The 20,362-nt window shown below is 37.2% G+C and overlaps 1 protein-coding gene across 1 annotated transcript in view; it reads left to right on the top strand.

The window, feature by feature from the left end:
* Window positions 1-14,679, top strand: part of COL4A1 (collagen type IV alpha 1 chain) — a 247,878-nt gene extending 233,199 nt beyond the window's left edge. Inside the window, exons 51-53 of the mRNA XM_036755107.1 lie at window positions 5,029-5,143; window positions 9,940-10,112; window positions 13,148-14,679. Of these exons, the coding sequence (XP_036611002.1) occupies window positions 5,029-5,143; window positions 9,940-10,112; window positions 13,148-13,229 (370 nt within the window). The 3' untranslated portion in view covers window positions 13,230-14,679. The remainder of the gene's footprint in view (window positions 1-5,028; window positions 5,144-9,939; window positions 10,113-13,147) is intronic.
* The last annotated feature ends 5,683 nt before the right edge of the window (window positions 14,680-20,362 follow it).

The following is a 20,362-nucleotide window of genomic DNA, read 5'->3' as shown; positions in this document are numbered from 1 at the left end:
ATTTTTTCCACGTAGTAAGCATGGCTGTTAATTTCTACTTATCACTTATTCATTATAGTTCTCAATTTTTTCCCAACAACTTTGCAGTCATTCCATCAGCAAGAATTTCTTAAGCTCATACTATGGGTTGATGGAGGCAGCGACCTTTTTCAGTGGATAGACTACTAGGCTTGGAGTCGGGCTCAGAGGTAGAAATCTTTTCTTTGACACATACTAGCTGTGTGACCATGGCTGAATCTCTTTACCTCTCTGCTTTATGCAACCCTTTAAGACATTAAGTTTCATAGAAGGTACCCACCTTGCTTGATAAGAAGGAATTTCTTCATCTGAGAGTTCCCCTGTCCCTACCCCTATCTCTCTGTTCAGCATAAGTCAAATTCTGAAGACAAATTAGAGACAAAGCTCTGGACTGGAACTTTCATTCTAGAACTTCCTTTCAATTCTTTCCTTTAGTAAAAGGGCATTGCCTGAATACTATCTACTTCAGACTGATAAGTTATATTCTTATCATTAAAACATCTCCAAGAAATCTGCACAAAGATACCCTATTCAGGTCCTACGTTTAATAATTGCACAGTACGATATTTGGCAATATGCTTCAGAATCTGCAATAGTTTTCCAGGTTTGAAATTCTACATAACAAGGATGTGGATCAGAGTCTTTCTATCTGTTCTTCTTTCCTTCCTTCAAATTGAATGTTGATTCCTCAGCACCAATAAGAGCTCACAGAAAACTTGTAAACCAATTTGACTGGGCAACAAATTAATAACTTGCATTTTTCTCATACCAGGGAAGTTAAGGTAGAAGTCAATAAGACAGTATTGAAGGAGAGGCAAAAGGGCCAAAGTATGTGTTTTTTTTTTAAATTCCTAAGTGATAATTAGCTTCTTGGGGTAAATTATAGGGTGGTGCCAGTGGTTCATTTAAGGCTATCTATTCAGAGTGAGTGAAAAGAAGCAGCTTGGGGTCACCATCAAATAGCATTTCTGGTTGACAGAGGAGCACCACTGATTGGCACCTTTTAGAATGTGGTCAATTTATGGTGTCAGTGGATTAATGCAGTTCTTGGAGATGAGTTGGACACAGATCACATTTCAAGAAAAAAGCTATAGTTATGCTGTACTGTGAGAAGAAAAAAAAGGGGGGAGGAATGTTTCCCAGTAAATCATGAAACACATAAAATAGTTAGCAAGCTTTTTTTCTACCAGATATTATATAATGGAATTTTTCTTAGTTTTTATCCATCTACATTTCTCATTTTTTCTTACACTTTGAAGGAATCAGTTTTCTCAGTCTTAGAAAATAGAAAAAGAATGAGGTTTCTGAAACTCAAAATATGAAAGAAGCAACCTTCGTGGTCTCTGTTTCATTTCTCTAATACTGTACATGTTAGGTCAATTGGTATCTGTTTACTATCCTAGTTCTAGAGCAGGAGTGGGAAACCTGAGGCCACATGTGGCCTCGAGACCGACTGCAGCTTCCTCACCCCATTCTAGAGGCTCCCCATATTGAGAAACAAGCCTAAAACTAATTTAAATGTTGTTTTTCTTTGATAGTAATTTAAAAAAAAAAAACCTATTACCATTATGCAAATATGTGGTCTCTTACTTTGTCAGCTTGGGGAACTCCTAGTGCTGTAACTCCCTCTACCATTGTGAACACTCCCTCTACAACTATCAGTGACTTAGTGGATCATTATTTCTAGAGAAATGTTTGAGGCACATTAGAAATTAAACGACTTCAAGATCATTTACCTATGAGGTATCAAAGGTTGAACCCCAGAACTCAATTATGTGAGTCTTCTTTATGGCAATACGTATTTAATAAGGGCCCAAGTAGAGTCACAGTTTTGATAGGTGAACCCCAGCCATGAGAATTTTATGAGGTAAAGCCCCTCCCTTCAAAGAAACTGAAGTTCTCAAATGTTGTATGGGTTTCTCAAACAGCAGTCTGTTGTTAATCCAACAAGACACTCGTTTAAAAGAAATATGTATGAAACACCCACTGTGTGTGGTGATGTGTGCTAGGTCCTGGGGAGAGATACAGAGATGAGAAGGATGTAGTCCATATCCTAATGGTATCTTTTATTTATTTTCAGTGATTCTCCTATCATCCATGAATTATCATCCATCCATCCATCTATCTATCTTTACATACATACATGTTTATATATTATACATATAACATATGTGATACTAACATACATCTTAGATATTGTTTAAATATGCTAAGACCTCATGTCTTCTGTGACATTTTCTTTTACAGTATTCTGATTGCTTTGCTCTGTGAGTCATTCTAAAGGCTGACACTTTACAGATGTAGCAGGTGACAAGAATTCCTAATTCAAACAAATGCATCATTTTTTCCACGTAGTAAGCATAGCTGTTAGTTTCTACTTATCACTTATTCATTATAGTTCTCAATTTTTTTCCCAACAACTTTGCAGTCTTTCCATTAGCAAGAATTTCTTAAGCTCATACTACGGGTTGATGGAGGCAGCGACCTTTTTCAGTGGATAGACTACTAGGCTTGGAGTCAGGAAGCCCTGAGTTCAAATTCGGCCACAGATACTTCATAACTGTATGACCCTGGACAAGTCACTTAACACCTAGTTTGCTCAATCCACTAGAGAAGGAAATGGCAAACCACTCCAGTGTCTTTGCCAAGAAAACTCCAAATGGGGTCACAAAGAGTCGAGCACGATTCAACAACTTAGCAACAACATGTGCTAACCTCCTGAGATGTAGAGAGAAGATGAAACAGTCCTTGACTTCATGGAGTTTCCGTTCTGAAAAGATCACCCAGGGCTTTTCCATTCTCATGAGATCACCCTGTGAACCCAAATGCCCACTTGGAGAATTACCTTTATATGAAGTCCAGAATTCTACACACACAAACAAAAAATTATAATCTTGAGTTTGGTTTTGGTTTTGCGTATTTTTGCTTGGAGTTGATGTAGTCAGACCCGTCCTTTGGAGTAGTACGTCATTGAAAATCTTCAGAAAATTAGTGACTATGTAGTGATGCTAAGTAGGAAGAGCACTAAATCAAGGAAAAATGGGTATAATTCTAGCTCTTTCCTGGATGAATGAAATAATTTTTATGGGTCTTGGTTTCCTGTTGTATAAAAGGAAGGGATCAAGTCAAATCAGTCAAACTCAAATGGAAATGAGAGCCACTTAACCTTATGTAAAGATTCCTGTGGGCTTCTTATTGACTCAGAAAACCTCATATTAATATTATCTTTATTCTCTTATATTTTATTTATTTTGTTAAATATTTCCCAATTACAATTTTAAACTGCTTCAGATACATAAGGTGATATTATGGGGCCATATCAGTAAGATCCCTTCCAAGAGGCATCATGGTATTGTGGCTAAGAGAAAGGCCTAGCCTCAGAATCAAGAAAACCGGGGTTCTAGTCCTGTCTCTGATACACATTACCCTGTGACCATCGGGAAGTCGCTGAGCATTTCAGTACCTTCAAGCAGCCCTCTAACACAGTAACTTGTAGATGAGTTGGCAGTCTGCATGGGTGGCATTGCCTGTGCAGGTCCCATATTAAATTGCAGCCCCTTCTATTCTGAAATTCTATGGTTTCATCATCTTTTCCAAGCTGTCCGAATCGTGGACTAAAACTGCTCCCCAGACAACTTTATTACTGAGGGAGACATATTATATAGGCACCGTCCCTCTCCTGCAGTAGTATTCTTGTTTTCTGTTTGGCAAGCAGATGGCAGCAGCTGTATAAGGCCAATTTCATGAAACCTTTTAATTCATCTGCATTCGTGTGAATAAAACAGAAAATGGCACACACACACAGACACAAAAGTCCACTGAAAATCAAATGACTAATTTAAGTTCTCCACCTACTCTTCATGCATTTTCATGCAAATATTCTAGCACAACTAGGTATAATTATTAAAAGCATTTATATTCATTTATTGGCTTTGTTAACATTTGGTTCAATTTGTGACTTGAATGCAATTACTTCACTGTCAGTATTTAATTATTTTCAAAAACAACATTTTTTTAAACCGGCCTTTACAAATGTACTTCTCCAAATGAGAGTATTTGAGTATAAATACAGTATTTTGGATTTGAGCAAACCTAAGGACTACATGGGCTTTTTATTTATTCCTGTGTGTAGTTCAAGAGTTTGAACTAGAGAAATTTTTTAAGTCCCTCCATGATTTGAGAAGCTGGTCTCTACTCCCCTTCCACCACTCCCCTTTTCAGCCATGTCTTTATAACTTTAATTCAGGTACAATGCTCTTCCTGAGGCCTGGTGTCAAAGTGTTTTTTTTCCTATCATAGGAGGATGCTCAGGTTTAAAATATTCTTCCCTAGCTATCTTGAAGAAAGATTTTACAAACCATCAGGGTCTGGTGCTATGCATATGTGTGTATGCATGCATATGTATATACACATACACACACACATATATATGTGTGTGTGTATACATATATATATATACATACATTTGTAATATGTTGTCCGAAGACAGTTGGTTTCATCTTTGAAAGATAAGTGGCATGTATTTATAAAAGTAGTAAAGACATGCTCAGTGATATATATTACATGATTCAATAAGCAATATGTAAAGACATCCAGTAATGGGATATAGTGAAATCTCCATCCCTGGAGGTTTACAAATGGAGACTGGATGTTTTCTAGGGAGTACAGCTAGGTCCCAATTAGTGCAAATAATGAATTCTCCTGAAGAAATTGTATTATTCAGATTTATACTGCATACTTCTATTGTGCTGGAACCAGTTACCATTATTATTTATATATGTATATAAGTGTGTGTATGTATACACACACATATAATTAAAGCTTTAAATAGTGTGAATTTGAAAAATGCAACCACTTCTTGTATATTGTAGACAGCATTCAAGCTTGGGATAGGGGTTGGGCTAGATGGTCTATGAAAGTCCATTCAGTTATAAAATAAATGAGGAATTCTACAGGCAGGAAGCAATTCATATCAACTGTACCGAATTTGTTTGTCCCTCATTTCCACAGATGTGCTGTATGTGAGGCTCCCGCCATGGTGATGGCAGTCCACAGCCAAACAATCCAAATACCACAGTGCCCTAATGGATGGTCATCCCTTTGGATTGGCTATTCTTTTGTTATGGTAAGTGGCATAGAGAATGATATCTTTCCTATAGGGAACCTGCTATATTGACCCACCATCCATCCACAAGCAACAGCAATTTTGTTTTCATTGTTGTAAGATTTTAGTCACTGAATGCTTCAGATATGGAAAAAAATGAATCACCCACTCCTCATTTCCCTGATTGCTAGCTGTATTTCTCAAGGCACTGCAGGCTTTTACCCACTCTGCATTTGGGCACCAGTTGTTTGCTTCCTTGAGACATGAGGCCACTGAGCCTGAGACTTTATTTTCATCTTTGGAGGTTTAGGACTGGAGTAGACAACTCTAACACCTTTCTGGAAAATGGAGGAAACATTTACACACCTTCCAATTGCAGCCCTCAGCTGTTCAATAGAATTGTTTCCAGCACAAGCAACATGACAAGCTTTCCTAAGGAGCTAAAAACCTGTTTGCTTTTTCAGGGAGAAAGAGGATACAGAAATACGTGGAGATATCTAAGCTTTAATATGGCACACAGCTGCTTACTAGTAAAAAGTCTGAATGAGATGGGGTAAACACCTAAAAAATACTGCTAGATAATTTTAGCTCATCCAGTTGCAGAGAGGGCCTTTCAACGAGGTTTATTTTGGGTGTGTTTTCTCCTTGATTGTCATTCGATAGCTGGGATTCATACCACCTAGGAATGACTTACTGGCTTTTCTCCTTAATTATTTATGATGTCAGAACTGCCAGACTCATTCAACAAACCTTTACTAAGTGCCTACTGTGTGTCAGGCATCATGCAAGGTACCAGTGGGACAAAGACAAGAATGGAACCATCTTTTCCCCAAGAAGCTCTGCCTGCTTTGGGCGTACTCCTAAGAATCAGTTGAATTTTGTTTGACTTGTTTTGTTTGGCTTTTGCTTTTAAAAAAATTCTAAATGGAAAGTATTTTTATTGTGGCCCCACTTATTTTCAATCTCTTTAATCTCAATCTCGTTTATCTCAATCTATGAAATCCTCGAATTCTTCAAGCCAACCTTACTTTAATATTTGCTGACCCCCCCCCCGCCCCCCACTGAAAGGTTGAGGTGAACAATTTCTTTCCATACAAATGCCTTTCCTGTCTTGGGTCCTTTGCAATCATCTCTTCCTGGCCTATCTATTATAGTGATATTTTGCAGGTTGTGTAATTATATTGTCCCAATGAGCCCAGTCCTTTTATCAGATGGTTGTTGGATTGAAAGAGGAAGTGACCCCATACTAATTTTTTTTCTTGTCAATATTTTTAGAAGTTACCCAAATAATTAAATACTAAAGTTCTCTTTGCATTTTTCTCCCGATCGAACACAGTAGAATTCACTGCATTGACTATAGTAGAGTTAGAATTTTCACAGGATAAAATAATATGGATTTTAATGGTTAATATGCCCTTGCCAAAAATGTAGTATATATTTCTCTATTCAAAATGTTAATGCTTAACTTTGGCAAGAAGGAAAACTAAAGGTTCCAAAAGAGACCGTGGAGGAATTCTGATGCTAAAAAAGAAATAAAAGTATAATTTTCATTTGAATGAAAGATTGGAATTTTCACTTTGGTATCATAATAAAGACTAAATGGAATCTGTGTCAATGTAAAAAAAAATATTCTCAGTGAGTAGAGATGAGGTGCGAAGAGATTCAGGAAATGATTTTTTTTTTTAGTCTCCCCTATCCTTTTGCCATTCACACAAAGGCCTTGAACATGATTGCCAAAATCAAAAGCATTTAGAGATAATGATGTTCAGGAGATCAGAATAAACCCACATATCTGTCAGCAGCTTACCTTATTACAGACGTAACCACAGTTTCCAGACCAGCAGTAGCCATTTCTATAAAGTATGCCAGCCTGCAATTTTTTTTAGGTGGCACAATGGTCTTCCTCTAGTGTCATCTTCAAAGGAGAAAGGGCAGAACATTAGTTATTTCTTTTTCAATGTACAGAATGTAAAATTGGTTTGAAAAGTGAAATAACTTCACCCCATCACAATTAGAAGGTGGATTAGGAGTTTGTGAAGAAGGTTCACATGGCTCAAATACAGGAATGATCTTCATTCAGAGGATGCCCAAAGGACTCAAAGTAAGGTCAAATCACTTTTTCAAAGAGAACTAGGATTCTTTCTTTAGGCTATAGCACCAAGTAGGGCATTTCAAAGGGGTGTATAACCAAATGCAATTTATGAAATTGAAACACTGATTTTTCTGGATAAAAAAAAGAAATGAGCTCTGAAGCTCTCCAGGCCTTATGTATGCTTCTAACATTACCTCAGATTTCTGGGCAACTGCCATTTCTCCTGGTTACTCTCTGTGGTCATCTAATTTGGTATAGAAAAGTTAATAATACAGCTCTTCATCCACTGTGTGATCAGGAGGAGGCCTTAAAGTGACAAACTTGGGAAGTGGCTCAGTTTGAGAAGCATGTTTGATACATAAGGGCAGTCAGATGGTGCAATGGATAGAGTTCTGGGCTGTAGTCAGGAAGATCTGAGTTCAAGTACAGTCTCAGATAATCACTAGCTGTATGAACCCGAGTGAGTCACTTAACTTCCGTTTGTCTCAGTTTCCTCAAATGTTTAATAAGGTTAATAATAACACTTATCTCACAAAGCGATTGTGAGGATCAACTGAGATAAAATATGGAAGGTGCTTAATATAATACATGGCACATGTTCAGTCGTTTTTCAGTGACATCCAACTCTTTGTGACCCCATTTGGGATTTTCTTGCTGAGGATACTGGAGTGGCTTGCCATTTCCTTCTCCAGCTCATTTTACAGATGAGGAAACTGAGACAAATAGGGTTAAGTGACTTCCCCAGGGTCACGCAGTTTTGAACTCAGGAAGATGACTCTTCCTATCTCCAAGCCCAGTACTTTCTCTATTATTCCACCTACCTGCCCCCTCACACATAGTAAGTATTATATAAATTTTAGATATTATTATTATTATTATTATCATGACTGTCATGATGCATATCATGTAAACTAAAAACCATGTTAGACTTTTTGTATTCAATCTAACCTTGATTGTTTGCTTCTGGTAAATTGGTTTTGTCCTCGTGGAGAGAAAATGAACTTGGAAACTAGTAAACTGAATGGATTTTTGTTCTGATGTATTGAGAAAATGAAAAAATGCCATATTGGGTCAGACCCATGATCCATCCAATCCAACATTCTGTCTCTGATTGTGCGTGGTACTGACATATATTTTGTAGACATGCATCATAATCTTCTAGTTCTCTTGATGTGAAAACTATCAAAAGTGTTTCATTTTCAACTCTTCCTTGACAATTAAAATACTTCCATAAGCCAAACTTTGTTTGGCATGCAGATCTTAAGCAGCTTTTCAAGAATACATGACATACTTTTAAGTTTAATTTGTATTATTAACATTTTCTGCCTCACTTTCTTGGGCCTGGAAAAACAACCAAACAACAAAACAAGCCTTGATTTGTAACATTTTCTGATTTCTGAGGTGTAAATGGTCACACTGAAAATTTAACAACTGGTTCTCTTGAGCCATAGAAACTATCTCTAGCACAATCTCAATAAACCACAAATCATTTAGAGAAGAGATAACGTCCTTGTGAGATGACTCCATAGGATAAGTAATTACCACTGAGTCTGACAGCCTTAGCCTCTTGCCTTGTGCTAAGTCATTCCAAAATGGTGTAGGCTGACTAGTCTTTGCCTCACACAGTACAAGTCTAAGTCTGCCTAGGGAGTCAAATTACCCTTCTGAGCTAACCATTTCACAATATTAGTCCATAAAATCCTATGCGATTTATCATGGCTGTGTCATCTTCACCCATTCTCTAGTAAAGTGCTATTTCAGAGAGATGACTTAGTCCACAAGGGGCAGTTACAATGCCGGGAGGAGGGGTATTATGCCACTCAGATGCCAGGTTTCTGTGGCTATTAATCTTAAATTGCTTCAGACCTAAGAAAACTAAATGTGATAGCATACCATACTTAGCCAGGAATCTGGTCTTAAGAACTTGGAAGCTTGGAGTCAGTAGGTACTTTTTGACATGAATTGCCCAATTCTTCTTCTTTGTTTCTGTACTTTACCTGTGCAGTGAAGTGTAATGGAAATAGAATTATAGAATTAGGCTGGAAATCAAGCGACTTCAGCTCAAGTCCAAACCTATTTAATGGCTCTGGGACTTGATTTCATCACCTGTAAGACAAGTAAGTTGTCTTAGATGGTCTCTCAGTTCCCTTCTGGTTCTAAAATTCTATGATTACATGTTACTCCTATCTGCTTTAAAAGCCAATGGGAGAAATGAGGGAGAGAAAAAGTTTGGGATACAGTAAGAAACAGAGGACATTGTCTTAAATAAAATAAACATGCCCCTTTGTCTTTTAGTGCTTTGGTTTTGTAACCAAATAGATAAAAATCCAAGCTTAATAAACAGATAACTTTAAAGGATAATTACTCTTTGTTCTAGAAAAGGAATTATTATGGATTTTTTGTATTGAGGTGATTCTATTTATAGAAATCTGATTCACATAAATTTTTAGGAATGCATTTCTTATGCAAAGAGAGGCACACCCAGATTCCTTATGTACTGAACTTTGTAGCTTTGTGGCCAGGAAAGGAGGGAACGAGTCCAAGATGGCAGCCTATGAAGTCTTTGTTGTGGTGTTCATGCTTAGCATGTATTCAGTAGTCACATGAGGTAAAGAGAGGCACCAGTTTCCTGATGTAACTGTCTTGGCCCCTTCCTAAGTTACAATAAATCTCATATTCATTTAGGAGAGAATTCTCTGACGTGTGATTCTGATTTGTTTTCCAGCACACCAGCGCTGGTGCCGAAGGTTCTGGCCAAGCCCTAGCATCCCCTGGTTCCTGTCTTGAAGAATTTAGAAGTGCACCCTTCATTGAATGCCACGGTCGTGGGACTTGTAATTATTATGCAAACGCTTATAGCTTCTGGCTTGCTACTATAGAAAGAAATGAGATGTTCAAGTAAGTAGGAATGAATTTTTCTTGACTCTAGACCTTCCCTTTATTTCTTTCACTATTGATCATCAGAGACCTACTGACAGATATCAAAGTAATAATCCAGTTAGTTGTAAAATAATGAAGATGGCTGTTTCTTCGTTTAGTCTTGTGGAATGTCATTGCCTCAAGCAGATCATAGAAATACATCCTAGAACAGGCCTGGGCCTGGTAGGCTCACCTCCTCAGTGTTCAGATATTGAAATTAAAAATATATCATCTCTTTCATCTAGATGAATCCATCAGAAATTCATCTACAACAATTGAACATATTCTAATATTGCAGATTTTAAAATGAAGTCAAAAGCTGTATATCTCAAAAAAAAATTTTGATGGAGGTTTCATTACCTGGTGTTTGTTTTGTGTCCTCTGAGTGACTTGACAAGAGATATTTGTAAATCATAACCATAAAAAAATAATTTCAGTGCAAATGTACCACATTTCGGCTAAAGAGAAAAGAACTTTTATTTTCAGGACAAAAATTTTTACCTCTACAACAACTCTCCCTAGTGACTGATAACCTCATTGAAATCAATTTGGAGCTCAGCCCAGTCACTAATGGACAGTAGCATATAATGAACCCTCTATCCTTAATTTAGCACCAGCTGCAGTCTGTGCTGCAGCAGGGCAGAAGGCTGAGGGAGATTGAACAATTACTTACTGTTCATTCCTGAAATAAATACTTCTCACCCCTGGAGACAAGTCTCTCTGCCTTACCAAAAGTAGTGCTTTTGGGGGAAAGGTCGGTAGAGACTTGCTATGCTTCTGTCTGCTTCCATTCTGGAGCACAGAGAATTTACATAAAGGTAAAGTGAACTCTGCTGATTATCCTTCAGCAAACAAACCACTGATACCCAGGCTTAATTTATAGTCTATGCAGGCATTTTTTTTGGACCACCAAAACCTTAACATTGACAAAAAATAGGCACAAGTTAATTTGAGATGGAAATTTAGTAGGATCCCATGAAAGCAATAAACATGTTGATGGGGCCCAATGCTAAGATTTCATATTATAATGTTAGTAGGCATTGCTTTTGTGGCCCAGAAAATATGAACTTTTTGGATAAGAATAACTGATTTTGAAAGTTGTTATGACTGAAAAATTCATCACCCCATGGACAACCGTGTGATGGGGTTCCCCAAATTTAGGTAGGCTGATCCTTCAACAGCAAACATTTGTTTAACCATTAGGCCTGTACTCAAAGCTTCTTCATCTTGGCAGGACCTGCCAAAACTTGTGCAGAGTCTTGTGTAACATTAGAGGGTCACTTCATGCTATAATGAAGCATTGGAGGGAAAAGATTTTAGTAGAGAGTCACTTCCATACCAAGGTCACTTCTGTTCTATGATGAAATGTTGGAGTTGGATTTTAGTAGAGGAGTTTTGCTTTATATCAGGAAAGGGAATACCTCCAATCACGAAATACCAAGTCCTTGGAGTATTTCAATCTTGAAGCAATAACTCAATTGAAAAGCCTTCTTGGAAGAAGGCCTATTATAATCAGCTCCAAAAGACTTTTTAGATTCTTTAGATGTATGCCATAATGTGCTGATCTCAACAATTGCTTGAATCAAGGTGGCCAAAATTCTAGAATTCCACACTTTGTTTACATAAAGATTGTTGTTTTGATGAAATTTGAGCCATTTCCAAGCTTCCAGTATGTAATAATTTCAGCTGTGAAAATAAGGAGGAAATTTAAGGAATAGTAGTATATGTGGACTAGCCATGAAAACTTTAAACAGTCTAAAAATGATTTGGCAAAACCGTTTTCAGAATTCCTTTTTTTTACTTCATTCAGACATTTACTGATTACTTACTAAATGCATAGAACCATGACTGTTATTGTGGAGTTGTACAAGATTGATCCTTCCTAAAGAAGCTTTCTTTGCAATCTAGTTGAGGAGACAAGTCATATACCTATGAAAAGCTAAATGAGGCCAAGTAGTTTGTGATCAGATTCTCCATGAGTGACATAGATAATAAGTGCTCAAGGTACTGCAGAACCAAGAGTTTCCTGTGTTTGTTCAGGGAAGCTATCATGGAGATAATTGAGCTGGGTCTGCTGGATGATTTGAATGGGTGGAGAGGAAAGTAGGGAGAATTCTAGCAATGCATCTACAAAAAGCAGAGGTAACACTGGGGATGAATTGGGGGACAGTAAGGAGAGTAGCAGGAACAGAAGATTAAATTTTCTGAATGGTGGGAGGTAAGGTTGGAAAGGCAGGTTTGGGCCAGATTATGTATCTCCTTGAATAGCAGACTAGAAGAGGTGGGTGTTTTTAAACTGGAGAAGGAAATGACAAACCACTCCAGTACTTTTACCAGGAAAACCCTATGGATAGCATTGGCCTGCTGTGGTCAAGGATATCACAAAGAGTCAGATATGACTGAACCACTGAATAACAACAACCAAATTTTAAACCCAAGTCTGGCATAATGAGAGTGATTATTTCCATACAAAGCTGGAAAGGAACTTAGAGCTTAACCTTCCTCAAAGGTTTAACCTTCCCTAGTTTACAGATGAGGGGACAGGTCTCTAGAGTTAGTTCATTAGCCTACGGTCATATAGCTAGTAAGACTTTGGGGTGGAATTTAAATCCAGCTGACTCGACATTCAGTACCATAGTCCACTTTGCATTCCTTGTTTTTTTTTTTGTTGTTGTTGCTTAGTCATTTCTGATTCCTTGTGACTCCATTTGGGGTTTTCTTGGCAAAGTTACTGCAGTGGTTTGACATTTCATTCTCCAGCTCATTCTACAGATGAAGAAATGGAGGAAAACAGAGTTAAGTGACTTGCCTGGGGTCCCAAAGCTAGAACGTGTCTAAGGCCAGATTTGAACTCAGGAAGATGAGTCTTTCTGACTCCAGGCCCAGCACTCTATCCACTGGGCCACCTAGCTGCCTAATTCCTTGTTGTTCTAAAGAAACTTAAATCCTCACCAATATTTGAAATCCCTGGTAGTTAAGTGACTCCTGAGGGCTATTTGTTTTCTTGGTTACAGGAAGCCTACTCCATCGACTTTGAAAGCAGGAGAACTGCGCACACACGTTAGCCGCTGCCAAGTCTGTATGAGAAGAACATAACGACTCCCAGTCTCAGCTAACGTCACAATATGGTGCTATTCATTTTTTAACAGCAATGAACCCTAGAAATATATCCTGTGTACCTCACTGTTGTCGAATAAGAAAACAGTAAAGTGCCTTATAGGAATTTGCATAACTAACACGCCTTGCTTTATTGGTCCTCTACTTGCTGAAGAAGAAAAAAAAGAGACAACAATAAGCTTCAAATATCGACATACCAAATGGCACTTTTTATTTAAGAAAAAAAAAGAAAGAAAAAGTCTATGTGCTCTAATGTACTGAGTATAAAGCCAAAGCTCAGTCAGAAAAATCAAGAGGTGCTAGGAGGTATTCAGTGACTTACATACTGTTTGACTCCCCCTTGACATTTTTTTATTATATTTAGATTCATTTTTGCCCCCCTCCCAGATATAAATGTTGTTTATACCACTGTCTAGCTTTTTCCAAAATGGTAGGTCCTTTGATATGTACTTATTGTTCCTGTACAAATAATAGTAATGTAAAAAAAAAGTTATGGGATTACCAAATATGATTAAGGAGTAAATAGCCATATCTTCCAAACCAAATGCGTAAATTTATATTTCTCTGCTCTGTGTGGTACTATGCACCTGCTTTTGCAGAAAAACACAACTTTCCTGTGGAATAAAGATGGTCCAAATGTGGTCAGAAATAGATAGATAGATATATATATATTTAGTAATTTATATAGATGTCAGCAATTAGGCAAATCAGGTTTTGGGTTCTAGTTCCACTATTAAAATGAAGCTTATATAAGTTTTCTTCTTTTCAGATTTGTTGTCCTTTAAGTGAGCTATGAAACAATAGAATATTTAATGTGAAACATCAGTTTTATTTCATCATTCACTTAAATACCAAAATTGTATGGTGCCAAAGACAAATCCAGGTTCATGGCTATTGTGTTTAATATAGTAAAACATGTACTTTGAGCTTGCTGTTTTTATTCTGTATTTAATATTTTCAGGGTTTTAAACACTAATCACACACTGAATGACTTGATTTAAAAAAAGCTTTAAAAGGCCTTAATCTTATGAGTATTTTTCATTCTCTAGACTGGTATGGAAAACAGCACCATCAAATCCTTATGGCTGCATTTTTACATTTGGGCCATATTCTGCTCTGTTACTCATGAACTATTGTAAAAGTGGTTCTCACTGACCAAAGGAGAACCTGGGTGTGTATTTACAAGAAGGCAGAATGGACCTTTGTGTCTAAAACAATATTTCTCTAAGAGATTCCAAAGATTTTTTTTTAAAAAAAATACTAAGGCCATTTCTTAAAAATGTGTATTTCTTAAGAATTAAAATTTGTAATAAAAAATATTTGTGTAAAAAAAGAGCTTTAATTAATTTGTTGTTAGTGTTGACCCAGCGCTTTTAACAAGAAGTTACCGCATAAGTCATTAATAAATTTGCAAGCCTTCCATAACTTAGATTATTTTTATTCTGCATGTCTTCCAAGCACGTATATATGGGGAAACTGTTTTTCAATGGGTTGCTATCTTCGTAGCCTCTAGAGAATATGTATTAGGAAAACCTGTTACTGCTCAGATATCAAAATCTACCAATATGTATAAATGGAGCATTTCCAAATGAAGGGCTATATCTGGAGGTGTGGATTCCAAATCTTATCTGAAGTAAAGATGTAGGAAATTGGGGGAGAAGGGGCACAAATGTATACCATTGCATTGTGAAACTCAAGTTTATACTTGGTTAAAATTACATAATTACATATGACTTCTGTATAGTACCTATAGATTTATGAAGCATCCTAGAAATCTCATCATGATCTGTCCAACTTCTTTTTGAGACATACATGTCTTCAATGGTGTCTTTTATCCTACTTTTCATGCATAAGTTATTGGTAACCCATTGCAGCTTGGGTACCTGTGTGCCCAATATTCATCTTTTCATCACTTTTAGAGTTACCTGTAATTTTGATTCTTTCAAGATTGAGGTGCTCCATAATTCAATTAATCCATCAATCAATAAACATTAAGTGCTTATCATGTTCCAGGCACTGTGCTAAATGCTAATGATACAAAAAGAGGCAAAATAAACCCCCAAACCCAACCCCTGCTCTCAAGGTACTCACACTATGCAAATAAATATAAACAATGAAAACTATATACAGGATAAATAGGAAGTAATTAAGTGAGGGAAGGTACTAGAATTAAGAAAGGTGGGGTTGAGGAAGACTTCCAGTCAAAGAAGACATTTTAGTTGGGACTTAAGGGAGACTAAGGAGATATATAGGCAGTGTAGAAGAGGTATTGCTTCTAGGCATTAAGGACAACCAGAGAAAAGAGCCAAGGGATGGAGTCTTGCTGATGGAATGGCCAGGAGAGCACTTTTGCTGCCTTGAATATGTGTTGAGGAGTAAAATATAAGATGACTAGAAAGGTAGGAGGCTAAGTTATGAAGGGCTCTGAATGCCAGACAGAGCATTATGTATTTGATCCTAGTCTATTGAGTAGTAGGTTACATGGTTAGTCATATGCCATCCCTGAGAGAATATTAGTATTCTAATGGGCTTTTACAGTGGCAAACACAACTATTCAGTTTCCCAAATATCATCCTGATCTCATTCTGGTCTCTGGTCATTGACCATCTATATTGTCTTCCAATATAAACATGCACACACATACACATGCACAGTTGGACTAACATAGTGGACTACATATCCACTACATATCTTGTGTGGTCCAGATAATTTGCACAATTCATCCACTTTGTTTTTTCAGTGTGAATGGTTAGACAATCTTTTTTATATTGCTATAGATTTCATTGAGGACAATTTGTAGTGTTCTGGGAATAGATGCAAGTAGAACAATAACATTTGTGAATGGGAACATTTGGAGAACATCTCTATGAATAGTGATTCCTTTTTTTGGACTCTGCATAGAGCATTTTTTGTAACTTGAGTGAACGCCTTGAGTGAACATATGTTTCTTTGTTTTGTATGAAGTTATAGCCATAGTCCTACCTAGCAATAATTTATTTTGCATATGTAAGAAATCTCACTTTAAAGAGAGCCTTTAAGTTTTCACTATAAAAAATTTAAATCCTTTTAAAAAATCGATAAGACACAAAAAAAATTAAAAAAAAAAACAAAAAAAATTGATAAAAACATAGTGGGTTCTTATGTTATCCATACCCCAGTGAATTGTGTGACTATAAAGATGTGAGCTGCTGTGCAGGAAGTTATTCACAAGTAGCTAGCTGGTTTTTGTCTTTTTGCTCCAGTGATGACATGAAGAAAAAGACAAAAATGTTATAACCATAGGAATTTTTGAGAGATATGAGATATTAACTATTAATGGGACAACCTGTTTTAAGGGTTATGCTGGTCTTTTAAACCTGCCAATAAACATTTATTAACTTCCTGCTATGTACCAGGCACTGTGCTAAAAACAGAGGATACAAAAAGCAAAAAAAAAAAAAATCAAAAGATAGTCCCTGCCTTCAAGAAGCTCTCATCTAACTGGGAAAACAACATACAAACCACTCTGTAATAAACAAGCTAAATATAGACAAGTAGATACTATATAAATGCTAATACTGTTATTATGAAATACCAACCAGTACCATGAGCCTGCTGGCAATCCTCTTAATGAAGTCCCTAAATTTTCCTGACATTTATAATAGCATTTCCTTTTCATTAGACCTGGAACCTCCTTTTTTCAAGATTTAAATGTTGCACACTGGTATGCATACACACCATATATCATATGCATATATGTGTACATGTATGTAAGTACTTTATTATTTATAAAATATACACACATACATATGTACATAGAAGGGGATGCTGGAGTCAATCGATTTGGCTTGTCAGAACCAACTGTTAGTTTTTCAGTGTGAGCATTTAAACCCCAGAAACTGGCAGAGGCTACCAAATCAGGGATGTATTTATTGTTTGGGGTTTTTTTTGAGTGCATAGATTTAAGACAGAATTTATAATGCAGATTAGACCTAAAATGTGCTGTGTACACATTTTTTGTGTGTGTGAGTCAGTCGTTATAGATTTAACAGCATCCATGCATGTGTGTACTTGTGTGTATTATAAATTCACATAGCATTCATAGTTCTTCAAGGTTTCCAGACTTCTTCTTTTACAACAACCACTGTGAGGTAGGTAGAACAGACACAACAATACTGATTTTACAGATGAGGAAGGTGAGACAAAAGTTTTAAGCGGCTTGCTCAAGATCACATAAAGAGTGTCAATGTGAATTAAAACTCAGGTTGTCCCAGCTTTAACTGTTGTATTCTTTTGGGACAATATTATCATGTGTCCAGAGCATAGTTAATCTAGAAAGATTCTTAAAATATTGCTCCTCTGTCTTTAGGTCTTTAGGTAAATAATTCCAAATGGATGAGAATATGTCTGGTTTTTTTTTAAAGGTTCCAAGATATTAGAATTTCACAGTTTTTGTAATTGACCTATGAGGAAACTAACATTAGGCCTAAATCATCATACTGCAGGTTCAATTCTCTGTATGGAGGTGGCCGGTGTTGTAATAGATAGAGCATTGGACCCAGAGTCAGAAAGGGCTGAGTTCAAATCCAACCTTAGACACTGACTAGGTATGTGACCCTGAGCAAGTGTCTTAACCACTGTCTGCCTTAGCTTCCTCTTCTGAAAATGGTGATGATAATAGTAGGTTTTACTATAGGGTTATTTATATTATTGTTATGTTATATTTTTATAATATGTAATATAATATAAGAAAATAAATTTATTATTTATTATAGGGTAATTATGAGGATCAAATGAGATAATCATCAAATGCTCAGCACAGTGCATCACACCTACTGAGTGCCATATATATGTTAGCTATTATTATTATTACCTGAGTTCAAATCTGACCTCAGACATTTACTAGCTATTTGACTGACCCTAAACAAGTCACTTACCTTCTATTTGCCTCAGTTTCCTCAACTGTAAAATGGGAATAATAGTAGCCCTTATCTCACTGGGTTGTTAGGAGGATCAATTGAGATAATTTTTTAAAATACGTCTAGCAAAGTACTTGGCATACATTCTATATAAATGTTAATTTTCTTTTCCCCTCCCTCTTTATTCCTCCTTGGTGAAAATGAAAAATAGCTGATCACTCCAGGTTCTAGAGGAAGCATCGCCATGATTAGGTCCAAGCTCAGCCTTCTCCAGGCATACATCCCTCTGTTGTGCCCTATCCCAGGAAATAGATCCAGTTAGATACACCTCTTGATCTATTCCTTGGAGAGTGACACTGCTTTCTACTCTCCTCTTCCACCCCTCTTCTTTTCCTTCCTGCTATAGCAGTAAATCATGATTCATGACCTCGAAGATGACCGTGAACGTGCCTGAATGGTTTGGAATCTTGAAGTATAAGAAATGCTCTAGATAGAAGGCAGAGGATTTATAACATTTATTTAGACACCACCAGAGAATCCAATCCCAGGACCAATAATTCCAATTCCATAGAGTAGCAATTATATTCCAAACCCAGTGAGCCCACCTCAATGTAGCAACAAGGAAATTATAACAGTATTATAGCAAAAAGCCAAGCCATACTGTAGCCTCCCTCCGTTAGAGCCTTCCTGTAAACAATCACTCACGATTCCTAACTCTCCACTCAGCATTCTGTCCTGCAGCTTTGCTGCCTCCGAGTTCCTTGTTCTCTGCAACTCTCTCCTGTTCAGCACTCTGCTCTGCATTCTTTCTCGATGCTGGCTCTCCCTCAATGTTTCCTTGGTGTCTGCTTCTGAATCCTGCCGTTCTCTGCTCAACTGCTCCCAGTTCTGGACTCTCTTTTCATACAGTCCTAGCCAGTAGAACTTGGGTCTCTTACTGGCTGAATTCATGATTGACTAGAATATAGTGCACATACCATTGACTCTGGTCTTAGCAACTCCCCTTAGGGCCCTGAGGGCTTCATACTCCTATAGGCTTAGTACCCAGTAAGTAGGAGTTTTAGGGCTACTTACAAAGATAGATTCAGGCTTTCCCACCTAGGCCCACCTGAGGCCTATTGAATGGGTGGGGAAGATCTTTGATCACATTAATACTACACCTGCTCTGTCACATATTTTGGCAAAATGACCCTGATATTCAGAACTTTGTTCAGTTCCATTGCCACATAAATAAATAAATAAGTGAACGAATGAATGAATGGAGTGGATAGATAGATGAATGAATGAATGAATGGATGAATGGATAGATGAATAAATGAATGAATGAATGGATAGATGAATGGATGGATGGATGGATGGATGGATAGATGGATGAACGAATGGATAGATGAATGAATGAATAGGTAGATGAATGAATGGATAGATAGATGAATGAATGAATGGATAGATGAATGAATGGATAAACTTTTACAAAGCTTTCAGCATTCCACCTGTGATAGGCATATGTTCATGAACAAATATTGTTCCATGCCATCATTTCCTCTTTGTAAAATGAGAGTAATGATAAGTGCCTATATCACGGAATTGTTGTGAGGATGAAATGAGGTGCTTTATGGACCTTAGTGCTACATCCATTTCAGCTATTTGGGGGTGAGGAAGAAGACTGAGAATATCAATGTAATCTGGGAAATTCCCTTCACCATATTGCAGATTAGGACCTGCTTGGCAATTTATATGATTTTAGAGAGTTGCCTGAGGCCACTGAGATGTTAAATGCCTTGCTCAAGGTCCCATAGCTAGTATGTGTCAGAGGAAGGACTTGAACCCAGGCTTTCCTGACAATGAGGCCAGTTGTGCCATATCCACTGTGCCATTGTCTCCCTACTATCATGATTACGTTTCAACTTAAAAGCCCTTCATAACCTAGCCCTTCCCCAACTTTGCAGTCTTCCTTATACTCTACTCACTAACCCACAAACTGTATTTGTGATCCAGGGACACTGTCCTCATTGTAGTTCCTCAAACAAGACACTCTATCTCTCAGCTCTGGGCATTTTCACTGGCTGTCCACCATGCTTAGAATGCTCTCCTTCCTCACCTGTGCCCCTTGGTTTCCCTGGCTTCCTTCAAGTCCTTGCTAAAATTCCACCCTCTATAGGAAGCCTTTCCCAATCCCCTTTAATTCAAGTTTCTTCCCCCTGTGGATTATTTCCA

Source organism: Trichosurus vulpecula, chromosome 4 (assembly GCF_011100635.1).
Source record: "Trichosurus vulpecula isolate mTriVul1 chromosome 4, mTriVul1.pri, whole genome shotgun sequence".
NCBI classification, from domain to species: Eukaryota; Metazoa; Chordata; class Mammalia; order Diprotodontia; family Phalangeridae; genus Trichosurus; species Trichosurus vulpecula.
The sequence above is the reverse complement of the archived record's forward strand: the minus strand, read 5'-3'. Positions and strand labels throughout refer to the sequence as shown.